Raw genomic sequence first — 25145 nt, forward strand, 5'->3', positions numbered from 1 at the left:
GATTTGTTTACGTTTTTTCATAGAAAATCGCCATCACTGATTCAAGTGAGACGAATGAAATTGATAAAACATATTCCCAACCCACAATTTGAGTTCCAAATGTGCATCGGGTCGATAAAAATTTCAAATTGTGCATTGAGAATGACACCCGACTCCTCAAAACTCGTAAATAAATGTTAAAAATCTCAATTTTCTTTGTTTAAAATAACTTTGTTAACCAAAAATTGCATAAAAACCGACTCAAAATCTCATTTTTCATCCAAAATCCGTAAAATGGCCACATCCAACAAATTTATTAAGCGTCGCGATAAACATGAGGTCACTTCAGGACCCGGCAAAACCCACAATTCGGTCATGGAGGCACGCATCAGCGTTCATATCAACGACGAAAGTGTCGATCGGAGCCAATACGAGTCGCTGATGCGAGATTTGTGCGGCAGATTCGGCAAAATTAAGACAATTCACGTTCCCGGCAAAAGCAAAAAGGGCAATTTAGTGTTTGTGGAGTTCCTGAATGAGAGGTAAATTCAATTTTTGTCATAAAAAACGTCTTTTAACGCGATTTTTTTGTTTCAGTGATGCAGAAAAAGCCATAAAATTCATAAATTCTGACAGAGAACTTCGAATGGTAGCGAATAAGGCACGTCCTCCAATCAATCAAGGGGATCAAGGATTTCGCAGGAATGAAAATACACCGCCAGTTGCTCAAAAAAAGGATTTTCAACCCAATCGGAGTAATTTTAACAACTCTGTCCCTCCGATGAAGACTCAAAATCAACCAAAATTCATCCCGAGTCAACTTCGGATGCCCGAAAGTCGCGACGAAGGTCAAAGTTGGCGCAGTCCACGTGATTCTGAAGCTAATAGACCTGTTCCTGCTCCTTCCACGAGTCTTCCTCGCATGCCACGACAACTTCCGGAGCCAAAAAATACCTTCAAACCTCAAATCCAGCAAAAAAACGACATTCCCAACGCAAATGTGGGGCAATGTAATCGCTGCCAGCGTCGTGCCGAGCTAAAATGTCAACGTTGTGGCGATTTTTACTGCAGTCACACGTGTCAAAAGGTAGATTGGCCCGCACATAAACGTCATTGCTTCCCGATGCCGGATCTGGTACCAGCTTCAGAGCCTCCAGTTGTCACGGAAAGTGTTCCAAAACCATCTCCGCCCCCAAAAATGAACGAATTTCCATCAAATCCAGCGATTGAGAGACCAGACGTGAAGAAACCCGCGTTCGAACTGCCTCTAAAAGCGAAAAATTCATCTCCGATCAAACAAAATATGGAAAATAATCTCAATCGAATGATTGTTTTTTGCGATGACGACCCAAAAAGTGGCGATATCGTCGCCATTACATGGCCTTGTTCCACAAATCGCGTTTATTTGGTTCAAAATGAAGGAAAAATGGGCATGGAATATCGCGAAGTACTCACTTGGGCTTCCAGACCCGAAAATCATGGCCCCCCGTTCGATGAAAGTCCGGAAAAGGGAACTTTAGTCTTCGCCGAGTTCGAAAATGACTGGTATCGAGCCATCGTGCAGAAAGTAATCGATGCCGAAAATGTTCTCGTTGCCTTTTTCGACTTTGGCAACGCCGAGCAACTTCATTACACGCAGCTGCGTCAATACACGGACCCAGAAGATCCCGTGCGGTACACTTATGGCGTTTATTTGAAGGATTGCCCCTATGACGCGGGAAATCCGCTGCCGGAAATCGTTAAGGAATATCTAAAAACGCTTTCGGATCAATTCACGCCCCTGAGAATTCGTTACAGCGGCGAATGGAATCGAACGACGAACGTAGAGCTTTTTGTCGCAGAGACCGATGTTTGTGTAAATGACAAAATTTTAGCTTTATTGGGCACCAGTCGAGCTGAATCCCGCAAAAATCGCGAAGAAATGTTCCAAAAATTGCAGAAACAACAAAATCCGGTGCCAAATGAGAAAATTTACTATGACGACTTGCAATGTGAACGAATGACGACGGAAAATAAGACGAGGGTTAAAGTTTTGTGTTGTGACGACTTGCAATCTAACAGCATTTGGTGCTGTTTGGAGACCGCAATTGCTTCGTTGAAGGAAATTCAATCGAAAGTTGATGATTTTTGCAGTGAGGAACGGAATTTAGTGCCATATTTGCCCGAAAGAGACGAACTTTGCTTAATTCGACGCGGCGAAAGTCACTTCGAGAGAGCAGTTTTGGTCGAAATCGACGAAGAAAAGGCTCGTGTGTTGCTAATTGACTCGGGTGGCTTGTATTTTGTTGCGAAAGATGCAATTTTTAAATTTGACAAAGCACTTTGTAAGCCAGTTTATACCCACTTGTGTCAGATTCATGGATTTCCGGCAGTTATTGAGGGAGATCTTTTGGGTTTTTTGAAGGAAGAACTCGAGGAGGCGTCGTTTATTGTACATGAAATTACTTTTAACGAGGAAGAGGAGTGTTATATCTTGCACATGCCGAAATTGTTGAAGGAAGCAGTTGCTTTGGAATATTTGCCGGATGATGAGATGGAAACTGAGACAAATGTTGAGTCGGAAGTTGATTAATTTGGGCTTGAATGCTTTAACTTTAAAAGATTAAAAAATATTTTTGTTAAAAATTTTGATAAAATTTGATGTTGGATGATGACTTTTAATGAAAAAGGAGTCAAATAAGCCAAAACTAACTTAAAATAAATTAATATTCAATACTTTTCTGAATTCATCACGTGAACGTGTAGCGTCCCTTGGACAGATTTGATAACTTACCAAAAAGCTTATTCATAACTGATAACTTAAAATTAATAAAATATTCGATAAATAAACATTTTTAACAAAAATTCCAGCTTTTTAATTATTTTTTTGAAAAAAAATTATAGACAGACTTTTAAAATTTTAATTTTGACGAAACTGATTAATTTTCATTAAAAAAATTTCAAAATTTATTTTTTTTTATTTTTTAGTGCAAAATTAAAAAATTTGTTTAATATTTTTTTTCTATAATAATTTTTAAAATTGATGTACAGAAGAATGTAAAATCTAAAAAAATTATAAAAATTTGTAAAAAAAAATTTAAATAATTTTTTCGATTTTTGCCCAAAAACTTTTTTTTTCGGCAGGAGGGGGCAAAAAAAACCAAAAAAATTGAAATACTTTTTCATACAAATTGACAAACCATTTTAACAATTTTTGACCAAAGCTTTTTGAAATTTTTTTTACTATTTACAAATAAATTTAAAATTGATGTTTAATTTCTGTTTTTCTTAACTAAAATTTTTAACTGAAAAAAAATTTTAAAAAGTAATTTTTTTGAAAAATTTCAATTTTTTTTTTTAGAAGAAAATTGATGTTAAAATAGTTTTAAATTCAAAAAGATTTAATTTTTTTTAAAATTTTCAAAAATATTGTATTTGGTGTCCGAATATGGGGACCTGTCCGAATTGAGTGCTGTCCCAATATGGGGGCATTGACTGTATAAAAAATTGTAAAAAAAAATTTTAAATAATTTTTTTTTTACATAATTGATAATTTTTTACCTAGATCTTGAAAAAATTTGAAAATATTTATTATTTATTATGAAAAATTTTTTTGAGCTTATTTTCATGAAAATTTTACCTTTTTTCTAAAACAAAATTACACAAAAATTTGAAAATTTTCTTTAAGAATTGTAATAAATTCGTAGAGTATTTCAAGATTAAGTTTTGAAAATGAAGCCTTTTTGTTAAAGAAAGAGTCAAAAAAAAGTAATTTTTTAAACTTTATTCAACATAAATTATAAGTTAAAATTATATTTTTGTTCGACTTACATTTCTAAACATGACTAAACGTAAAAACTAAAATAATAATAATAAAAGATTTCTACTAAATAATAATGAAAGGACAAGAAATATGATTTTTCGATACTTTTTTTTTATCACTGGTAACACATAAATACAATAATTATTAAAAAATGAAATAAAAAGATCGACAATTCAAGATAAAAGGGGGAAATTTGGCTCGAGAAATGAGAAAAAATGTTTCAAATTACAAAATAAACTAACTTTAAAACAAAAATTTGAGGTTAGAAAGTTTTTGAATTAGCGTAAAAGCGATTTTCAAATTTTTAACGGTTATTTATGAATTAACATTTAAGAATTTTAAGGTTATTTTTATTAAAACTTTGATTTTTAATGTTTATTGACACAATTTTCATGAAGTTTTGATAACTCGAAAACTTCTTTTGAGGTTAATATTTTTTGAATTAGCATAACGGCGATTTTCAAATTTTTTAAATTGACTTTTACGAATTTTTAGGTTATTTTTTTCAAATTTCTGATTTTAAATGTTATGAAAACAATTTTTATAAAACATCTTAAACCTTATTAGTTTTTGATCAAAAATTTGAGGTTAAGATATTTTGAATTAACAAAGAAGCGAATTTCAAATTTTTTAGCTGTCATTTTTTGAATTGACTTTTTAGGTTAGTTTTTTAAAGCTTTACATTTTAAATGACTTTAAGACAATTTTTATGAAGTTTTGATAAGAAAACTTTAAAAATGTCAAAAATTAGCTGAAATTTGAAACATTTTTCTTAATTGCTCTGCCTCATAAAAGAGAAATTCAAAGAAAAGCTACAGTTCAGTCGTAATTTCGTCTTGCGGCCTTAAACCTAATCGGAAAAACTCGTCTTCCAGCCAGATGGTGCTCGTTCGCACACCGGGCGAAGAACTAAGGTAGTCCTTGACGTGATCGAAGGCATCGCCAAAGGCGTCGTTTGTCGGTGGTGATTGCGCGCTTTTTGTCGCGGCATTTCGTTCATTGGCCGCCTCCGCAGCCAGTTGCTCCTCCAACTCGTGCAAACTAATGAGCGAGCCGAGCAACTGCTGCGTCTGCGAGTTGTTCGATGTATTTGTACTGGTGGCAGATTGCTGTGACTTAAAGGTAGAATGTTGACTGGATACCAGTCGGGCATCGTAGGGCGCCTCTGACGTCTGTAGGAATTCAATTAGTTGCTCAATTTGCGGCTTGTAGCAATCGAGGGCCCGTTCTGCCCACGAATAGAGACGATTCCAGTCGTGCGGCGCCTCATGCAGCAGCTCCACGGGCCTATTGAGCAAAATGAGGATTTTAGCGAGATCCCGAATAACCGGGTTGTAAATTGAAGCGGATTGCGCATCTTCTGACAAATGCAATTTCCGCACTTGTCGTCGTGTATCGTTCAACATTTGCAGAAAATACTCCGATTGGGGTCGCAATTCGCTCAATTGCCTCAGAAATTCGTGCCGCGAAATGGTGTCGTCAATCAGGGCATTTCGCACGATGCGTCGACGATGTTTCTTCCGGATCATGGAAGCGGCAACAAGTAACATCGTGAAGCACAAAATAGCACCGAGTGTAACTCCGACGAGCGCTGTGAGGAAAGATCCCGATAACCCCACGGGATAGCAGATGCGACCCATGTAATCGGGCGCCGAGGACCAAATTTCCGTGTAACCCGTGGGACAATCATCGACGCAAGTTCTGTCGTCGACAAGAATCAAATTGGGGCATTTCATGCATCCGCGAATGCCGCATTTGAGACATGCTGGATCGACATTTGCTTCGGCGCAACCTGGAATGAGACAAAAAAAGAGAAATTTCAGTAATTTGAATTAAAAAGTGAAGAAATTCTATTTTAATTTATGTTTGTTGCAACGAATTGATTTTTTTAGTTCAAAATTTTAAGGTTAAAAATTTTGAATTAGTGAAATGGCGATTTTCAAATTTTTTAACGGTAAGTTTTTGAATTGACATTTACGAATTTTTTGGTAAGTTTTATTGAAATTTTTAGTTTTAATTTATTTTCATTTATAATTTATGAAAAAAAAAATTAAAAAGGTTCAAAAAATTACTAAATTTGTCTTAATTTTTTAAAAATTATTTAAAAAATCGGATAAAAAAGTTTTTGTTTTTAGAAAATAAAAAAATTAAAATATTAAAAATTATTTCGATTTAAATTTAAAAAATATTTTTTTAAAAAATTATGATTTTTTTTTTATTTAAAAATCATTCAAATTTTTTTTTTTTGCAATTATTGAATTAAATTTTATTTATTTATTTAATTTTATTTAAATAAATTAAAATAAAAATTTATTAAATTAATTATTGAAAAAAAATAATTAAAAATAAAAAAATTATAAATTCGATCTATGTAATATTTTTTGATATTTAGTTATTTTTTTAATAATGAATTTAATTTAATTTAAAAAATTTTTAATAATTAATAAAATAATTAAAATAAATTGATTATTTTATTTTTTAATAATTTAAAAAAAAAAAAATAATAATTTTCATTAGAAATTAAAAAAAAATTTTTCTATTTTTTTTAAATCAAAAAATCACAAAAGGGCAAAAAAGTGCGGTAAAAACACAATACACAATAAAACAAAAGAAAAATTAATAAAAAATATGTAATCCGCCCACACCACACACCGCGCTGTCCAAACAATGCTCATTTATCATGCATGCAATGAATGCCATAATGCGCTCATTATTGTTTTGTAATAAGCAATTTAGGTGATAAAAATGAGAAATAAGGTGTAAAATTTAATTTAAAATTCAACGTGATCTCTTGTGGAATGCATTTAAAGCCGTTTCCGTATGTTTTGACACGATTCGAAGCCCTAAAAAAATTTTTTTATTAAAAGGCAAATCCCACGCAATTGTCATTGTTATGCGGTAAATTCACCTTTCTTCGCATTTACATAAAAAAGCAAAAAAAAAAAATTAATTCGATTGTTAATTTTGACCTTAAATGGCATCAACAATAAAATCAACTTTAAAAATTTTTTTACCCGAAAATCGCAACCGACTGGCTTTTTATCGTGATAAGAGGTCATTAAAAACGAATTTTTATCGACACTTTAATGGAAGAAAAAGTGTGCGGGTGCAAGTGCTTGTTATGCAATTTCAAGCCCTTTTTTTATTAAATTTAATTTCTTTTCAGTGATTTTTCAATTTCTCTCGGTTGAAGCAATTACATGGAAAAGTAAACGATTTTTCAAATTAGGAAATGCAAGATGACCATTTTAGATAACTTCAGTTGCATTTTACATTTGAATCGTAATCGTAATTTTTGCTTACAGCTGCCATGTCGCGCCATGTAATCGCGTAATGACAATTTATGTAGGTCTGGTAACGAGTCAATTTTATGTTTAGTTTGAGATTATTGGAGGATTTTGCAAGTCATGTGAATGGTTTGGAGCGATTTCTCATTAAAATAACGGTAAGGCACTGAAATATGCGAATTTAATTTATTTATTACAGGAAATTTGAAAAAAAAATGGTGAGGATTTTTGGAAAATTATTGAAAAAACTCACATTTTTTTAAAGGATTATATTTTTCAATATTTTTTTTTTTACTTAGGAGCTAATTTCAAGAATTTTTTTTCGAAATGGAATTTAAAAAATTATTTTTGATTGAATATTTCAATAAGTTCTTGTAAAAAATTCAAGTTTTGCCAAAAAAAAAATTTTAATTTTAAATTTTAATTATTTCAAAAATTAAAATTATTTAATTTAATAAATAATTTAATTTAAATTTATTTATTTAGGAATTTATAATATAATTTATTTTATTATTTTAAAATATAATAATTTTTAATTAATAATTTTGATATTAAAAGAATAAAAAGAAAAAAAAATATTTTTTTTTATTTTTGCAAAATTTTCCAATAAATAAAAAAAAATTTGTTAACTCTTAAGTTTATTTAAAGTTTTTTTTAATGACCTGAAAGTTTAAAATTAATTTTTAAATAAAAATAAATAAATAATCAATAAAAAATAAATAAATTAAATAAAAATAATAAAATTAAATTTAAAATACAAGAATTAAAATTAAAATCGAATTCACGATAAATTTTTTAAAATTAAATCAAAAAATTTGTTAAATAAATTTTTACATAAATTATGAAATTTTTTATGTTTATTTTCCTTTGTTTTATATTTTTATTTAATTTTAATTTTTAATTAATTTTGATAATTTTATTTAATTTAAATATTTATTTCTTGATTTTGATAATATTTTTTTGTATTTCATTCAATTTTTTTTAATTGAAATATTTAAAAAAATTAAAACGAAGGACAAATCAGTGCAAAAAATTTACAAAACCCTAAATTCTCAAGTGATCTCAACCCATTTAACTGACCTTTGAAGGACTCTCACCACAATATTCACATTTTCAAAACACTCCCTACTCGGCCATTCACCTGTCTGTCATTCACCTAACCCACTACTGTTCAACGAAAAAAAAATCTGATCAACGAGCTCTTTTGTCTTTCGATCCTTTAAAGCCATAAAATGTCAACTTTACATTATCTAACAGATTTGTCATGTTGCACATAAAAAAATTCAGAATTTTTTAATAAATAATATTTTATTTATTTTTTCTCTTCAAAAAAAAAACATGTTTGTTGAACATTGTTGAAGTTGCCAACAAAATCGGTCATTAAATTGAATTATAATGAGTTTCTAATAAATAAATAAAACTTATAATGTAACAATTTTCAATCAAAATGCAAACAAAGTGCATTGTGCCATGTGGTATGTGTTAACATATTTACTATAGAAAAAAAAAATAAAAAATCGCAAAATATTTTGTGTACTTTTACAGCAACTTTTTACAATATTACAACAACAACAACAAGCTAATCCACGAAACAAGTTTCCATATAAATATTGGTCAAACACGAACATGATTTTAGGAACGTTGTGTGAATATTAATATTTATTTTTTTTTCTTTCTTACGAGGCAATAAAAAAAAGTAAGTACTGACAATTCAATTTATTACAGAATTCACTTGACTTTGCTAGATCTGATTTTTTTTTTTGCTTTCGTGCTACCTTAACGGAACAGGTCACTAAAAATTTTTTTTTGTTTTTGGCTTTATGAGTCACCTAAGTAGAAACGTGTGTCTACCACATCAAAGGAACGGAATATTAACGATATAAATTATTTAAAATAAAAAAAACCGCACAGACATATTTCATGCGAGTTTTATCTACGGAAAGAACGTAAGACATGATCTGCATGTTAGATTTTTTTTTTGCAGTAAGATCGAGAATAAAAAGTTCTTTGCCAGTGTATGAGGATTAGCTTGAGACAGTGGGCTCTAAGAACTCTAAGCAGGACGTATATGGCATAATTTGTGTATTTTTATTGTGAGTTTAAAAGTTATTTAAGACGATTAATGCTAATTCGTTGTTATTTTTTTTGTATCGTACGAAATTTTTAAATTGTGAAAATTACATGTTTCGAAGGAGAACTTTATTGAGATATTTTGCGAGAATCGTAAATTAAAGGATGATTTTTTTTGTCTCAAATCTAACTTTTCAAAAGGAATTTAAGACTAAAAAAGTATAAAATGGTTTCAAATTCTTTATACAGATTTTTTTTAACTTTTTAAACTATTCAATTTGGTTTTACTTTAATAAATATAGACTTCTTAATTGTTTTTAAATTTCTTAAGAATTTAAGCAATACTTTAGAGCTCTATGTTTGATTCATATTACATCGGTAGTCTGATGTAAGTTATAAGAATAGATCCTATCCCTATAGTAAAAATAAAATTTTTCTACCCAAATTTGTTCTATGTATTGCTTTAATATAAGCCAATGCTCGATATCTTGAAGGCAACATAAAGGGTTTGTCATATTGAATTGTTTCGATAGAATATCCAGACTTGTATTAATGATTTCAAAAAAGCAATTAATTTTGGATAAGTTAGCATCTTCTTCCATTTGTATTTTTTGTAGAAGGACGATGATTGATTCTGCCTTTCAAGAACTTCTATGGCTGTTGTGGCTTTTAATTACTTTTAGCTCTTAAAAACTTTTCGGTTTGGTCCTCCTAAAATGATTTCAAAGCCTGACTCGACTCGGTCGTTTCAAAATAAAATAAAATAATAAAATTGATTTTTTTCTAGAAGGATTCCTCTGGCAATGATTTTAGTTAGAATCTTTTATTAATCCTTAAGTTGATGAATTCGAGTATCTCTATCCTCTGATATTATAAACAAAAATTTTTATTTTTTTCTTAACACAATATTTGATCTTATACACTTTTTTACGACTTTATAGAAATGTTTTAAAACTTTCTTTGAAACACTTTTAAATTGGTTCTTTATTCTCGCAGAAATTTTTGTTTTGCAAAACACTAATTTTTCACAATTTTAACTGAATTGATTCAATGAGCAAAACAGAAGAACGCCAGTAAATAATTAACATTCGTCACACATTTTGCGCCTACGTAAGTTTTCGGTGGTCAAGAAGTTGTAAGAAATTTCTTGGACAAACAAATGCTCGCGGTAACTAAGAAAGTTTCATTATTTCACATTTCACACAAAATATGACGTTAATCCTCCACGGTGATTATTTTTCCATTTATTACGACATGTAAGCGCATTTCAAAGTGTAAATAAATTAAGTATTTTATTATCTTAATAAACTAAACGCGTCTCTTAAAATGTCTCAGGTGAAGGGCGTTGACAGTCGTTCACAGCAGCAGCAAAAGTCTGTATTTTTTTATTGTAGGGAAGTGAAATTGAAAGTATTAACAGATGTCAACACCCGCATAAAAACAAATAATTATTGCCTTTTTTAATCATCATCTCTAAGTTTTTTTTATGTTTCTATCTCTAAATCAATCAACGTGCCTTTCATATTCACTTCGTCATTTTTTTAAACGCTTTTTAGATGAAAATTTTGTATTTATGATCGTTTGGTTGTCTATCAAAAGGGTATTGAATAAATTTTTATGACAATTTTATTTTAAATGAAAAAAAATTAAAATTGCTTAATTTTGAAAAATAGTGATTAAAAACTTATAAAAAAAATTAATAATTAATAAAAAAAAATAAATCGAAAAATTATAAAATAATAAAAATTTTTTAAAAAATTATATTAAAATATTAAAAATAATTAAATAATTTAAAAAAATTATTTTTTATAATTTTTCGAAATATTTATAAAAAATAAAATAATTTTTAATTTTTATTTATAAATTATAAAAAAAATTTTAAAATAAAATAAATTAAAAAAATTTTACAAATATTAAAAAATAATTAAAATAATTTTAAAAAATTAACTAAATAATATTTATTATAAATTAATAAATTATAAAAAAAATTAAATAATTAATTAATTAAATTAATTAATTTAAATAATTAAATTAAATTAAATAAAATTAAAAATTAATTTAAAATAAACTAAAAATTCAAAATATAAAATAAAAACAATAAAATTATTACAAGAAATGTAAATTAAATAAAAAAAAAATAAGTAAAAAATAAAATAAAAAAAAATTTTTTTAAATAATTATTAAAAAATATTAAAAAAATTAAAAAAAAAAAATTAATTTAAAAAAATATTTAAAATAATTATTAAAAAATATTAAAAAATTAAAAAAATTACTTTCGAAATAATTTTTAAATAAATTTAATTTTAAAAAACGCTCAAGTTACTTACTTCACGTCAATTTTTAAAACATATTTTTTTGTATATTTCCGCACCATGAGAGAACGTGATGAGAAATTGATCGATCGATTGTTAACCGATGCCCGTAATTAATTGATCAAGTTATTATTGTCATCATTAAGACTTTTATCTCTCTAACGATTATTGTTATTCGTTTAAATTAATTTCGTCCGTAACACCACATTTATTTCTTTTTATTATTTTATTATTATTAAGTCATTGTCCACGCGTTTTTTTACGCGTCTATTAAAACTTTTTTTTTCTTTTAGAAAGTTTTGTCAACAAACGCTGATGTAACAACTGATGCAGATGCAACTAATCAACCGCAAATGTTTGTCATCGTCATCAACATGATGCATTGTACTGCTTGTCGAGCCAAACCAACAGACGAATTAATAGACAAAAAGTCATAAAAATGTGCATAATTGATGCAGTGAAGCATCAAACCACAATCAATTACCTCTTCTCTCTTCTATTTTTTTTCTATTTCTTCCGTTATTTTATTTTTTTTTTTTATTTATAAATTTATTTATGGCAACGAAATTTCGCGCTCTGGACTCTATTGTTGGTGAGATATGACCGCAGCATGGCAATAAATTTCAATTTTCAGCTTTTATCTCTTAATTAACGATTTTGAACAACACAAAAACGTTCTTTATTAATTTATTTAGTTAATAATAATTTTATTATTTTTTTTTCGAACGGAAATCAAAATCGTATGAGCGTGAAATGGCAAATAATAATTCACAGAAGCGTTTTAATTCTTTTTTTTTTGTTACAAAAGTGGCAAGTTAAGGTCAGCAATTTTTGATTCGTTTGAAAGAATTCTACTTGACCTGGAATTTTATAAAAAAATGTTTTAATAAAAATGACGTCTTTGGCGCCTTTTGTATTAAATTGGCTTAAAAAATTGTTTCGTATCATTTATTATTATTATTGATGAGAAGTTTAATTTATTTAATTTTTGCAAATCATAAAAAGAATTGGTCGCTGGTTGATTAAAAAAAAATTAAAAGAAGTTACAATTTTTCGAAGTTTTGATTTTTTAAAATTTTAAATATATTTTTTTTTTAATATTAAGTAATTTGGAAAATTTTTATGTTTAATTAAATTAATGAATAAATATTTAATTAATAATTAAAAGTGAAAATAAAAAAAAAAATATTTAAATACTCAAAATTATCAAAAATTATTCATTTTAATTTTTTATGAATTTTTCTGTTCAATAATTATATTTTTTTTATTTTAAATTTTAATTATTTTTATTTCAATTTTTTAAATAAAAGTTTTTGAAAAATAAAATATTTCAAAAAATTTAAAAAAAATAATAAAAATTTAATTAAAATTATTAAATTATTTAAATAAAATTATAATAATTAAAAAAAAATTATTATAATTAAATTAATTTTTTTGAAATTATTTTTTATGCTAATTAAATTTATGAAATTAAAACAATTATTTAATAAAATTTAAAAAATAAATAATTACCAAATTTTAAAATTATTTTATTTTATTTAATTTAATTTTTTTTCAAAAAATATTTTTTATCTAATTATTCTTATTTTATTATTTTTTTCACGTAAAAATAAAATAAAAACAATATTAAAACATTTTAATTAATTTAATGCCTTAAAACAACATTTAAAGCTTTATTATCCTCAACTTGATCACAATCTCAAAACACAATATAAATACAAGAAAAGAAATAAAAAAACAGCAATCGTGACATGTTTCGCAATGAGATTAGTTATGTTTAGCACTTTACGTTAAGTACATATTATTGCCATTATTGTTACGAATGTTGTCGTTCATTTGTCCGCGATTTATAAGCGCGAAGTATTTAAAATGTTTGTTTATTATTATTGACACCTGTAAACGCAAATGTAAAAAAAATTGTAAAAAAAATATTTCGCATTGTTTGGCAAGGTAGTTAATAGCATTACATTTTGTTCGCTCATAAATAAACTGCAACATCGATCATCTCATGAACATTTTTGCTTAGGTGTTTTGACTTCTTCTGGTGTTACTTAATCTTTTGAGCAACCACACACACAAATCATTATTATTAATTTGATCATTAAAAAAAACGAGGAAATTTAATTTACAAACGAGGTTTTGTATGAGGAACGATCATGTTTTGTGAGACGGAGAGAAGATTTTGATGAATTATACAACTTTGACCGTAAATTCATTTTTTTTTCTTCTGCGTTCTAATTATTGTTTAATATTCGTGTCGTCGTCTTTTACTTAAAAGCTCATATGGTTTCTGGCACGATTTCGTTTTAAAAAGTACTAAAACGCATAAAAATGATATATTTATCAACAATGTGAAAAAGTTGTCGAAATTTTTAAACTTTAAAGCGCATTTTTATTTTATTTTTGATATTTTCCTAAATAAATTTTAATATTTTGAAAATTTTTATATTTAAATTATTTTTACTAATTTTTATTATTTTAATTAATTTTTATTATTTTTTTGAATTATTTTATTTTATAATAATTTATTTTTATTAAAATTTATTTTAATAAATTATTTTAATAAAAAAATTCAAAAAAATAAAAATTAAATTTAAAATTTTTTTTTTAATATTTTTGGATTTTTTTTATTTGAAAAAACCGTTTTTAAAAATTACAATTTTAAATTTTTAATTTTTTTCTAATTTTTTTTTTTTTATTTTTATTTTTTTTGTATTTTTTCAATTTTAAATTTTATATAAACTAATTAAATTAATCATTTAATCTAATTAATTATTTTATTTTTTTATTTTATTTTTTAATTTAAATTTATCACTAAGTTAATTTTAAATTAATTTAATTTTTTGTATAAATTTATTAATTTTATTTTATTTTTTTAAAAGAAAATATTTTTAAATATTTTTTTAATATTTGATTTTTAAAATATTTATTTTGTATGAAATAAAAAATTTAAACTTTTTAGATTTTAGTTTTTATTTTTTTTTTATTATTTTAATTGTTTTTTTTAAATTATCAATAATTTATTATTAGTTAAGTTAATTTATTTATTTTAATTTTTCTAATTTTTTATTTTGATTTTTTGATTGAAAAAATTTGAATTTTTTATTTTTTTAACAACTTTTTATTGTCTGTCAAAAAAGTAGTAGAATTTTTTATTTTAATTTTTTTTTTTTTATTTTTTAATTTAATTATTTTTAAATTAATTTAATTATTAGTAATTATTTCGAATTAAAAAATAATTAATTCATAGAAATAAAGTTATTAAAATAAAGTTTTTAAATATTTTTTAAAGGACTTTTAATTTTTAAAGACCTTTATTCAAAAATCTTAAAATATTTCATATATTTTAATTTTTTACTAATATTTTTGTTTTTTTTTTATTTTTGATTTTTTTAAATTAAATATTAAAAATGATTCAAGACAGACCTCAAAACGCTCAAAAAAATTTTTTTTTCAATTTTTTTTTTAAATTTAAATAAAAACACGAGCGGTGCATTTGTACAAACTTGATAATATCCGCGCGCGGTTCGACTTAAAAAAAGGTCTTGTTCCGCTATTGTTCAATTTTTTTTTATCTCGATTTCTTTCGTTTTCCTCATACAAATATTTTTTTTTGTTTTTAGTCCGAAATGCATTTCGATCGTGCCAGCAGCGACATTAGTGGTCAATGCACTTAATTGAGTGATAAGAACACAAAATATTTTAATCTCGGACCCTCGTTTGTTCGGAAAGAAACAGATGTTGCAACAATTAAAAAAAAATATTGACACCAAGGTTTCGTTTCGTTTTATTTCACCGAAAAGTGCAGCAAAAATGCATCGAAATCGCCTGCTGTGAGGAACAATGACGAATTTTGTTGTGAATTGTTTCAAATCCGAATAAAGTGAAGAACGTCACACACAGAAAATGATAAAATTGAAGGGAAATGGCCTTAAAAGCGAACAAAAGAGGGCAATTCTAGCAAAAAATAAATTAGATTTAATTAAATTTATGATAAATTGCACTTTTATTTTTAGGGTTCTGCTACTGTACGAGATCATGCACGAGAGACCGAGTGATGATAGATTAAACCATAATTTGTCATCTGAATGAAAATGAAACTAAAAACGGAAATGTAACAACAAACAGATGGATTTATGAGAATTGTTTCATCTGTTCGACCGACCGTTCACATAAACAAGTGTCTCTCTCGAAAAAAATAACTTTCCAATTAAAAAAAAATAATTTATTAATAATTAAATATTTTTTCTTTCAATAATTTGTTTTATTTATTTTTTTTTTATTTTTAAAGAAATTGTCCGCACTTGTTTATTCAAGTTTCTTTCTCTAGATATTAAAATTTAATTTAAAAACATCCAACACTCAGAATGTGGTCTCGTTCTGTATGAGGCACGAAAAAGTATGAAGCACGAAAAAAGTGATCATGTTTATATTTGTAAAAAAAAACTTCAAAGACCTCATGGGGAGACGTACAACAGTCGGAAAGTGCCAAAATAGTGAATAAATTTGTTTTCTTGTGTATCACTTGGTTTTTGTAGCGTTTAAGATATTAAAAGTCTATTAATTGGTTTATGAAATTTTTTAAAGGTTTTTATATTATTTTATTTAATTTCATTTTAATTTAATTTAATTTAATTTTATTTTATTTTCTTTTCTAGAAGTAAAAATAAATTTATTTAACAATTAAAATAATTAATAATTATAAAATTATTTTTCATAGATGTTTATTTTAATTTTTTTCGATCAAAAAATAAATATTTTTTTAATATGAAATTTAATTAATTTTTTTAAATTAATTTTTTGCCAAAAATATTTTTTTTTATTTAAAATTTTGTTAATTAAAATTTTTTTTGCCAATTTTTTAATTTTTTTTTTTTTATACATGTTTATAAAATAAAATTTATGTACTTTTTTTTTTGATCAAAAAAATTTTTTTTTAATTCAAATTTTATAAATTAATTTTTTAAATTGAAAATTAACTTTTTACCTAAAATAAATTATTTTTTTTATTTAAAATTTTGTTTATTTTTTTAAATTTTGTTTAAAAAAAATTACATTTAATTTTTTTTAAATTTTTTAATTATTTTTAGGTAGGTATAAATTTTATTTCTTAAATTTTCTTTAAATTTCTCTAAAATTTTTTAAATTTAATTAACAGAAGTTTATTGTTTTCTTTGAGAATTATTAACAAAAAAAAAATTAAATTAAATCTTTGACGAAAATTAAAAAAATTAAAATGAAATTTAAATCTAAAACAGTAGTTTCTGAAAATAAATTGAGTTATAGATTTGAAAAAAAAAAATTCGCAAAAAATATTTATTAATTTTTTATTAATATAACAATAAAATATATTTTAAAAAATACAAGAAAAATAAATTAAATTAAATTAAAATAAATAAAAAATAATAAACAAAAAATATTTTTAAAAATTATTAATTAATTTAAAAATTATTTCAATAGCTAAATAGAAGAATTTTTTTAAGAGAAATTTTTTCATATTTGAAAAAAAATTTAAAAAAATATATTTTTTTTTGAAATCAAAATTAATTTAATAAATTTCAGATTTTAAGTCACAATGCGCTAACACCTTTTAAACTTTAAATAATTATTTTTTTTCAAAAATCCCGTTCTAAAGATGATTTCTCACTCAAACAACTCTCTCATGGTCTCACATCCAAGTTTTATTAAAATCTCACCATGAGAAGAATATCTTCGCCTCGAGCATCAAATTCGATCAAATCCAATACTTTTCCAATACATTTATTAGATGCGCAGACACTTGTTGTGTGGGAGCGCAAATATTGCGGTTTATTTTATTTGTGTGTGAATTTAAATAGAAATTAACTGACCATAGAACGAAAAAGGAATGATCCGTGTGTGTGGCAGCAGCAGCAGCAAGTTTCTATCAATCTTAAGAAACTAAAAAGTCGGTAAAAAACGTTTTATCGCCAGTCTTTGCCACATTTTACGCGAAAAAAAAAATCTCTTCTACCTCATGGTTTAAATGGCAAGCCGAACAGATGCGATTTGTTCATATCTGCAAAAATGAAATATTTTATTGCAGTTTTTAATCATTCATTTTTTTTCGTATTTAAATGCATTTTCGATAAATAAAAGTACATTTGTTGTGATACATAAATAATAAAATAAACAATTTCTGCAAATTGCTTTGCTCGATCCGATATTTTATGCATTTGGAATGCGATTCAAGTATTTTTTCTTGGCTAATAAATTTTTTGCAGTAATCGCGAGTAAATGGCAGGCAGGCATTTGATGATAAAAATTCAATAAATGACATGTGTACAATTCATTAATTTAATAAATTTAACACGAGGAACGTGATTTGAATGCAATTGCGATGAAAGTTGGGACGAATGATGATCTATATTTTTCCGAGAATTGCTTTTCTGAACAGAAATTTAAAAATTTTCCATTAATTTTGATTGAAAATGCAAAATTTTGATAAAATATTTTACTGTACTTGGCTATATTGGACTTCAAAATCTTCTAGAAAGGCTAAAAACTTAAAAATTATTTCAAAAATCCAAATCAAGCAAAAAGAAAAAAATTTAAGGCAACGCCTTATTTTTTTTTAAATTATTTTTTTTACCTTAGAGATGTAAAAAATGTTTAGAATTTGACAAATTTGTATTTCTTAGAGCAGAACTTTATGATTTTTCCAAAAAAATTACTTTAAAGATCATCAAACAATTTTAAATTGAATGCACGTGCAAAGAAAGGAAGCCCCCAGTTTCGTCTCAACTCGCGTTAATTAGACCACCATGCGAGAGTGCTTTGTTCAATTAGCATTGTGTGTACTTAGAGGGCCCTCATCGACCATTGTTGCTTTCAATATTCTCCTTTTTATTCTTCTTCAATTTACTTCGTTCTTGACACTGAACGTCGTTCGTTTCTATTTATTAACGCTAGACGCTAATTTATTTCCATTAGCCTTATGCGTCTTTTGCTGTTCGGTACCTACACTTTATCGTGATGTTCAGATGTTAAATAGTTTTTTTTCGTTAAAATTGTTGTTTACATTCGATTACGCGGTATGATTAGATCTAACACTGAGATGAGATTTGATCTGAGAAACTGATAGGTTTGCTTCGAAATCTTCGAATTTAGTTCTGAGAAATCCAAATTTGTTAAGGTCTTTTAAAATTGATCGAATTCTGAATAAAATATCAATTTGATCTAAAATTTTTGACATCTCTACTATAGAGTAGATCATTTTTATTAAAAAAAAGGCGTTGCCTTAAAAATATTTAAATATAATTTTTACACTGTTTAAGCTTTAATTTGTTGATTTTTTCTTCAAATATTTAATTCTAAGCAATTTTTGAAGTCATATTTCTAATTTTTTATTGCTTAAAATTAAATATTTGAAGAAAATTAACAAAGAAAAGCCCAAAAAGTGAAATATTAAAATTTAATTTTTTTAAGGCAACGCCTTATTTGCCTAAAATGATCTTCTTTACAATAGATATGTTAAAATGTTGGATAAAAATTCTTTCAATTCAAAATTTAAAAAATATTTTAGCAAACTTCGTAACATATAAGCTCAAAAAATGTTCATAAAAAAATTAATTATTTAGCAAGAAGCGTTTTTTAAGAGACCCTCTACTGAAAGCGTCGCCTTAAATCAGCTAAATCAACAGTTTTTGATCAAAAATTGATAAATTCTGAAAATTTTATTCTTTCATTTCATTTTTTGGTAAAAAAAAAAACAAATTTTGTTAAAATTTTCATGAAAAATTAAAAAAATGAAGATTTTTATTAAATAGCGCCATCTATCGTCAAAATTTACAAGTAAATTAATTCTGAAGTCTTAAAAGATTCTAAAAAAATCCTCCGTAAATCCTCTTCTTCGTGTGTAATTCCATCTCCAGACCACCACAACAAAGATCTACGCTTACTAAATACACTTTAATTTTAACTTTTATTACTTTTCCAACTACCTCGGTACTTTTTAACTTTATCTTTATCGTTTCTGGCGTTACAGAACATTTCTCAAAAAAAAAAAAAAAATTACACACAAAATTATAAAAGTAAGAAGTTGGGTTGGTTCAAATAGACACATAAAGATAGATGATGCCTATATCTGGTGTAAACATTACGAAGAAGTAGTCAAACATACCGAGCAAAAAAGCAATAAAAATAAATAAAAAATGGATTGATTTACAACTGCTTAGGTCAAGTGCATATATTTCTCTCGATTTCGACAAAAATACTTCAAAATATGTGAAAAAATGAAAATATAAAAAAAAGAGTTGTTCAAAAGTTGACATATAAGGTCAAATTCAAGTCGTTTTAAAGTAAGTAACTCAACATTTCCGACAATAAATTACTTTTTTTTTCGTCTTCAGCTCCAAACGAGAACAAATTAATGGTTTTGTAAAGACCATATTTGTGTATCAATTCACCACACTTAACAGTTATTCGTCTAATATGACTAAATAAAAAATTGAAGATGATCCCTTCAACATTAATAAATATTTTTTTTTGATTTGTTTGTTTGTTTTTTCTTCTTTTTCGCCTCCTACACCGATTTCTATTATTATTATTGCTTTGTGTTTGAATGACCATTACAAAAAAAAAAAAAAAACATTTTGAATGTTCTTTTGTTTTGTGGTTTTATTGCCTTTTTTATTTAACAAAACCTTACAAATTTATATTCTTGTTTTAAAAAAAAAATCTAAACAGACAGAAAAAAAATCAACAACTGATATAATTCTAAATAAATACTTTTTAAACGAAATAAAAAATCAAAACAATTTATCATCTTGTCGAATGTATCAATAAAAGTCATGTTTCTGCCTTGCTTGAGGTTGTTGTTAGATATTGCATTTGGATTCATCGTTGGGCGATTCATGTTAATGTTTAGGTGATTTTTGTTGAAGTTTACTTTTTCTTAGGCATTTTGTCATGGTTTCTTTAAATTTTTAATTTATATTTGTTCATTTTTCAACAAAAAATTAATGAAATTAATCAATTTTCGAAAAATTGTTCATATTTTCGAAAATTGACGAAATAAATTTTTAAAATTTTCGAAAATCAGTTAAGAAAATTTTTAATTTTTCGATAATCAGTTCAAAATAATTTTTAACTTTTTACCATTTTTATATTGATATTGCCATACAAGATTTTTTTACGCAAAAACTTGCTTATGTTTCATGGAGACTCAAGGAATTTTTTTTTCGTTAACATTTTACAAACTTTTCGAAATAATTTTTCTGAAATTTCTGTTTTTTTTTCTAAAAGTTTGAAATTAATCTTCGAAAAAAAATTAAAAGGTTAACCGACAACCAATTTTCGAAAATTTTGAATTTCTTCAATATTTTCGAAAATTTTAAGTATCTTCAAAAAATTTTAATTACATATCTTCGAAAAGCTTAAATTTTCGAAAATATAACAAATTTGTATTTTTGAAAAAGTTTTCTGATCATTTTCGAAAGCTTTATTAAAGTATTTTGAATACTTTTTTCGAAATTGCATAGGATTTTTTTTTTTAATTTTTAAAATTATTCAAGAAACTTTTAAAATTTTCGAATATGATCATTCATTTTTTTCGAAAATTTGCTTTTTTTTTGAAAAAGTTTCGATAAAAATCTCTTGAAAGAAACTTCATAATCTCAAAGAAACTTCAAATTTTCGAAAATTTTAAATTAACTTCAAAATTTCGAAAATCTCAAAGAAACTTCAAATTTTCGAAAATCTCAAAGAAACTTCAAATTTTCGAAAATCTCAAAGAAACTTCATATTTTTGAAAAACTCAAAGAAACTTTAGATTTTCGAAAATCTCAAAGAAATTTGAAATTTTCGAAAATCGGTTAACGAACTTTTAAAAATTTTCGAAGATAAATTTTTAAATTTTAGAAATTAAAAAAACATTTTTCTTAATTCTTTTTATTTTATATTTTTTTTTCTTTATTTTTTTTTCAAAGAAAAAGAACGAAAATGACCATGTTCTAACACATGTTGTAATAAAATAACACAAAAAATTTGTTCGTTCAACGATTATTTGTAATTTATTTAAATTGCAGCGTTTTCGTTGTTGTTTGAAGTCATAATAACAGTAATAAAGGGAAATATAAAAGAAATTTATGGCTTGTTAATTTTTTTTTCTTTGCTCTTTTTTTTATAAAATTTTGTAAGCCTTTTATTATGATGTCTGTGTGGAGATGATGATAATAAACAATGATGATGAGTTAAGAATCATGTTGAAATTTTGCAAAAAAAAAAGTTTTTGTCTCTAATTTCATTTAAAAAAGTGGAACAAAGAAAGTCATAACAAGTGTTTGTTATTGTTTTGCGTCTAATGTCATTTTTTGTATGAGAAAATGCATCAAAAGACCTCAAGGCTGCGATATTCTTCTACTTTTTAGTCGTGATTCACTTGAAAATGAAAAAAATTAGCAAAATTTGTGTTTTTTAGCAGCACAATATTAATTGGACAGTCATTTTCTTTTTATTTTCTGCTATTTATTTTTCTCATAAATGGTCAATTAATACAATACTGGTCATTTTTCAAGTCGCATAAATAATATTTACGAGAAAAATTAAAAGAAAAAAAAGTGAATGCAAGAAATAAACACACATTTTGTGGTCTAATGATTTTCTATTCATTTCAATCGTGCACCAGTTTTTTTATTTATTTATTCGCAACTTTTACTCTCGATCGAGCGTCTGTGAGTTGTCGTCGATCGAATTTTCTTCAATGAATATCGTGACCAAAATCAATCAATGAAAAAAAAACTTCAAGAGGGCTTTTTATGTAAAAAAAAAAAATTAAATAATTATTTCTAGTTTGAAAAGTTTGCTCTGTCAAATCGAAAAAGAAATTAATTTTTACAAATAAGTACAAATGCTGAATAAAAGCTAAAAGAATAGTCGACACGATTAATCAAATGAGACCCACGCATGCGACAAATATTGCGTCATGTTCGTTTCTCGAGCACTTTTTCTGATACAAGAAAAAATTCAAATCTGTCAAAAAATTCGTTCATTTGCGATATTTATTTGTGTGTGGAATGAAAAATTAATGGGATTCGTGATCTGATCAATTATTAGTTGGAATGGAAGTTTGAGACAGAATAAAATTATAATAAAGGTGATAAGGGATCTGGTTAGAGTTGTATTGGCAAAGGGCATTTGCATACGAATTTGTCATAAATTCTTGCGGTTTACATATCTAGATCACTTAATTTTGATAAGTTTGTAAGTTTTGTAAATTTTTGTCTTATTTTTGGGAAGGTAAGTTTCATTTTGTATTTTTTTTAATAACTTAATAAATAAATTTAAAAATAAATAAATAAATTTAAAATAATTTTTAATTAACGAATTTAATATTTAAAATATTTTTTATTTTATTTTTAAATTAATTTTAATTTCATTCAAAAAAAAATAGTAAAATATTAAAAAATAATATTATTTAAATTAATTAAATTAAATTAAATTAAAATCAATTAAATAAAAATATAAAGCTAAAAAAAATGATTTTTTAATTTGATTTTTTTTATTTAATTTTATTAATTAAAACATTAAATTAATAAATTAATTTTCATGTTACTTAATTTTTATTTAGTTTGATTTCTTATTGAATTTTAATTTAGTTCCAATAAATTTTTTAAATTTATTTTTAATTTAATTTTTAATTTAATTTTTAATTTTAATTTAAAATATTTTTAAATAATTTTTATTTATTTTTTCTTTCAATTTTTACATAAAATTTTATTAGATTTTTAATTTAATTTTTTTTTTTCAAAAAATAATTTCAAGCTTTTAAAAAATTAATTTCTTTTAAATAATTTTAATTTATTCTAATTTTTAAAATATAAATCAAAGTTAAATAAAAAAATAATTTAATATTTCTGTTTAATTGAAATTTTAATTTAATTTAATTTAAATTAACTTTCAAATTAATATTATTTCAATTTTAATTTATTTTTTTTTATTTTAATTCAATTTAATTTAAAAATTTAATTATTTAATAAGTTATTTATTTATTTTAATTTTTTTCATAAAAAAGAATTTAAAAATTTATTTAAATTTAATTAAAAAAAATAAATAAATAAAAAATTAATTAAAAAAATTAATTTTTAAATTAAATAAAAAAAAAAATAATTTAATATTGCAGTTTAATTAAAGTTTTAATTTAATTTAATTTTAATTAATTTTTAAAAAATTTAAATTTTTTTTAATAAATTAATTTAATAATATTAATTTAAAAATTTAATTAAATTTAAAAACTTTAAATTTAATTTTTAAATTTAATTAATTATTTTATTAATTTTATTATTATTTAATTTTTTTTTTTAATTTAATTTAGTTTTTTTTTCGTTCCAGGAATTTCAAATTTAACCTTTTTAGGTATTCCTAAACTGGCAAAATAAATTTTAAAATCTATTCCAATTAATTCAAATCAAGCATAAAATAACAGTTTCTCACCCAAGGAAAGTTACAGCGCCTGACTAAGCAAGCCGACACTTAAAACGGTGCATCATCGTCGCATGTCATAAACATTCAATCAAAAGCCCAAGCGCAGAGACCAGACACCGTCACATCATTTGTCAGGCAATTTAAATGCACATTAACTTGTCGCACACATCTTCGTCGTCGTCCATCGCACTGCGCGACATTAGCATGCAAACGATCTTCATTAAACCATCGAAAAAAAAATGTTTTATCGCGCGATCATCCGTGATTGCTTCAAACTTGTTTCTTTGTTTATATTTACATTAAAATAATACCGTAAATCTCTCCGGTACATGACATGCTCAAGTTCTTAGTCATCAATAAATGTTTTATTATTTACGACTTTTAATGAAAAAAAAAAAAAAAAAAACGGAATGAAAAGGTAAACGATTTCTTCCCCGTTTTGTCGTGTACCGAGAAAGATCATCAATAATAAAAAGATGACAAGGAACATGCATACCGTTGGGCACCTGTAGCAAGTCGAAGTAATCCCAACCGGCTTATTTTACACTTCCATATGACGAAAATGCCGATCGATGCAAAAAACGCATAAATTAATTACTCGAGGAGAAACGAGTTTGCAGCGATGTAAGTAAATTATTATGTAATAACTTGGCACACAAATGGAGCGCAAATTGAGTCGGTGCAGGCAACTTGCACGAAGAAAAACGGTAAAGCATCAATCATAGGCCAAGCACAGTAGCTGTAAATGAGCGAAAGAGTTGGTTTATTAACACTTTGAAAAGCAAAAAATTTTACATTTTCGCTAAAGGCTTTGAAAAGTTGATTAATTTTGTTCTTACAAGTGAAGAACTTGTCCGTTTTAATAGCTTTTTGTTGCAAAAGCTGACTCATCAACTACTTTTTTTTTTGTTCTTAACCAATTCTTTACACTGGTTTACAGGTTAGAAGATTGCGATCTCGACAACTTTTCTGTTATTTAATATTCTAAAAGGAATTCTTTAAGAAATTACAAGGTGTACTTAAAACATGGAGCGGGATTTTGAAATTTATTGGGCTCAATTGGTAAGTTAATATTTATTAATTTTTATAAGAATATTTTTTTAATTTATAATAAATTTTTTATTTAAATAAATTTTTATTTAATTAATATTAATTTTTTTTAATAAATTTTAAAATAAATTAAAGGAGTACTTTTCGTGCTCGTAAGGAAATTTGAAATTTTGATTAATTTAAATTTTTTCTTTATTTTAATTT

The 25145-nt window shown here is 25.0% G+C and overlaps 2 protein-coding genes across 3 annotated transcripts in view; one reads left to right on the forward strand and one right to left on the reverse strand.

Annotated features, from left to right (window-relative positions):
• Positions 1-151: 151 nt before the first annotated feature.
• Positions 152-2796, forward strand: LOC134835105 (uncharacterized). Its single transcript, XM_063849970.1, has 2 exons — positions 152-521; positions 577-2796. The coding sequence occupies exons 1-2, from the start codon at positions 274-276 to the stop codon at positions 2549-2551; spliced, it is 2223 nt and encodes a 740-aa protein (XP_063706040.1). The 5' UTR covers positions 152-273; the 3' UTR covers positions 2552-2796.
• Positions 2797-3780: 984 nt separating this feature from the next.
• The window catches only part of LOC134834906 (uncharacterized), a 39867-nt gene continuing 18502 nt past the window's right edge, over positions 3781-25145 (reverse strand). The window contains exons 2-3 of one of the 2 annotated variants that reach the window (XM_063849712.1): positions 4598-5573; positions 3781-3816 (exon numbers count right to left, since the gene is read on the reverse strand). In XM_063849712.1, coding sequence (XP_063705782.1) covers positions 3804-3816; positions 4598-5573 — 989 coding nt within the window. In that variant the 3' untranslated portion in view covers positions 3781-3803. Of the gene's footprint in view, positions 3817-4464; positions 5574-25145 lie in introns of those variants that run through there. The other variant, XM_063849713.1, reaches the window with a different exon arrangement.

This window comes from Culicoides brevitarsis, chromosome 3 (genome assembly GCF_036172545.1).
Source record: "Culicoides brevitarsis isolate CSIRO-B50_1 chromosome 3, AGI_CSIRO_Cbre_v1, whole genome shotgun sequence".
NCBI classification, from domain to species: domain Eukaryota; kingdom Metazoa; phylum Arthropoda; class Insecta; order Diptera; family Ceratopogonidae; genus Culicoides; species Culicoides brevitarsis.

Excerpts from the sequence above, each read along its gene's own strand:
- LOC134835105 (XM_063849970.1), top strand. The coding sequence starts at position 274 with ATGGCCACATCCAACAAATTTATTAAGCGTCGCGATAAACATGAGGTC. Across the intron at positions 522-576 it reads GTGGAGTTCCTGAATGAGAG|TGATGCAGAAAAAGCCATAA; the intron begins GTAAATTCAATT and ends TTTTTGTTTCAG.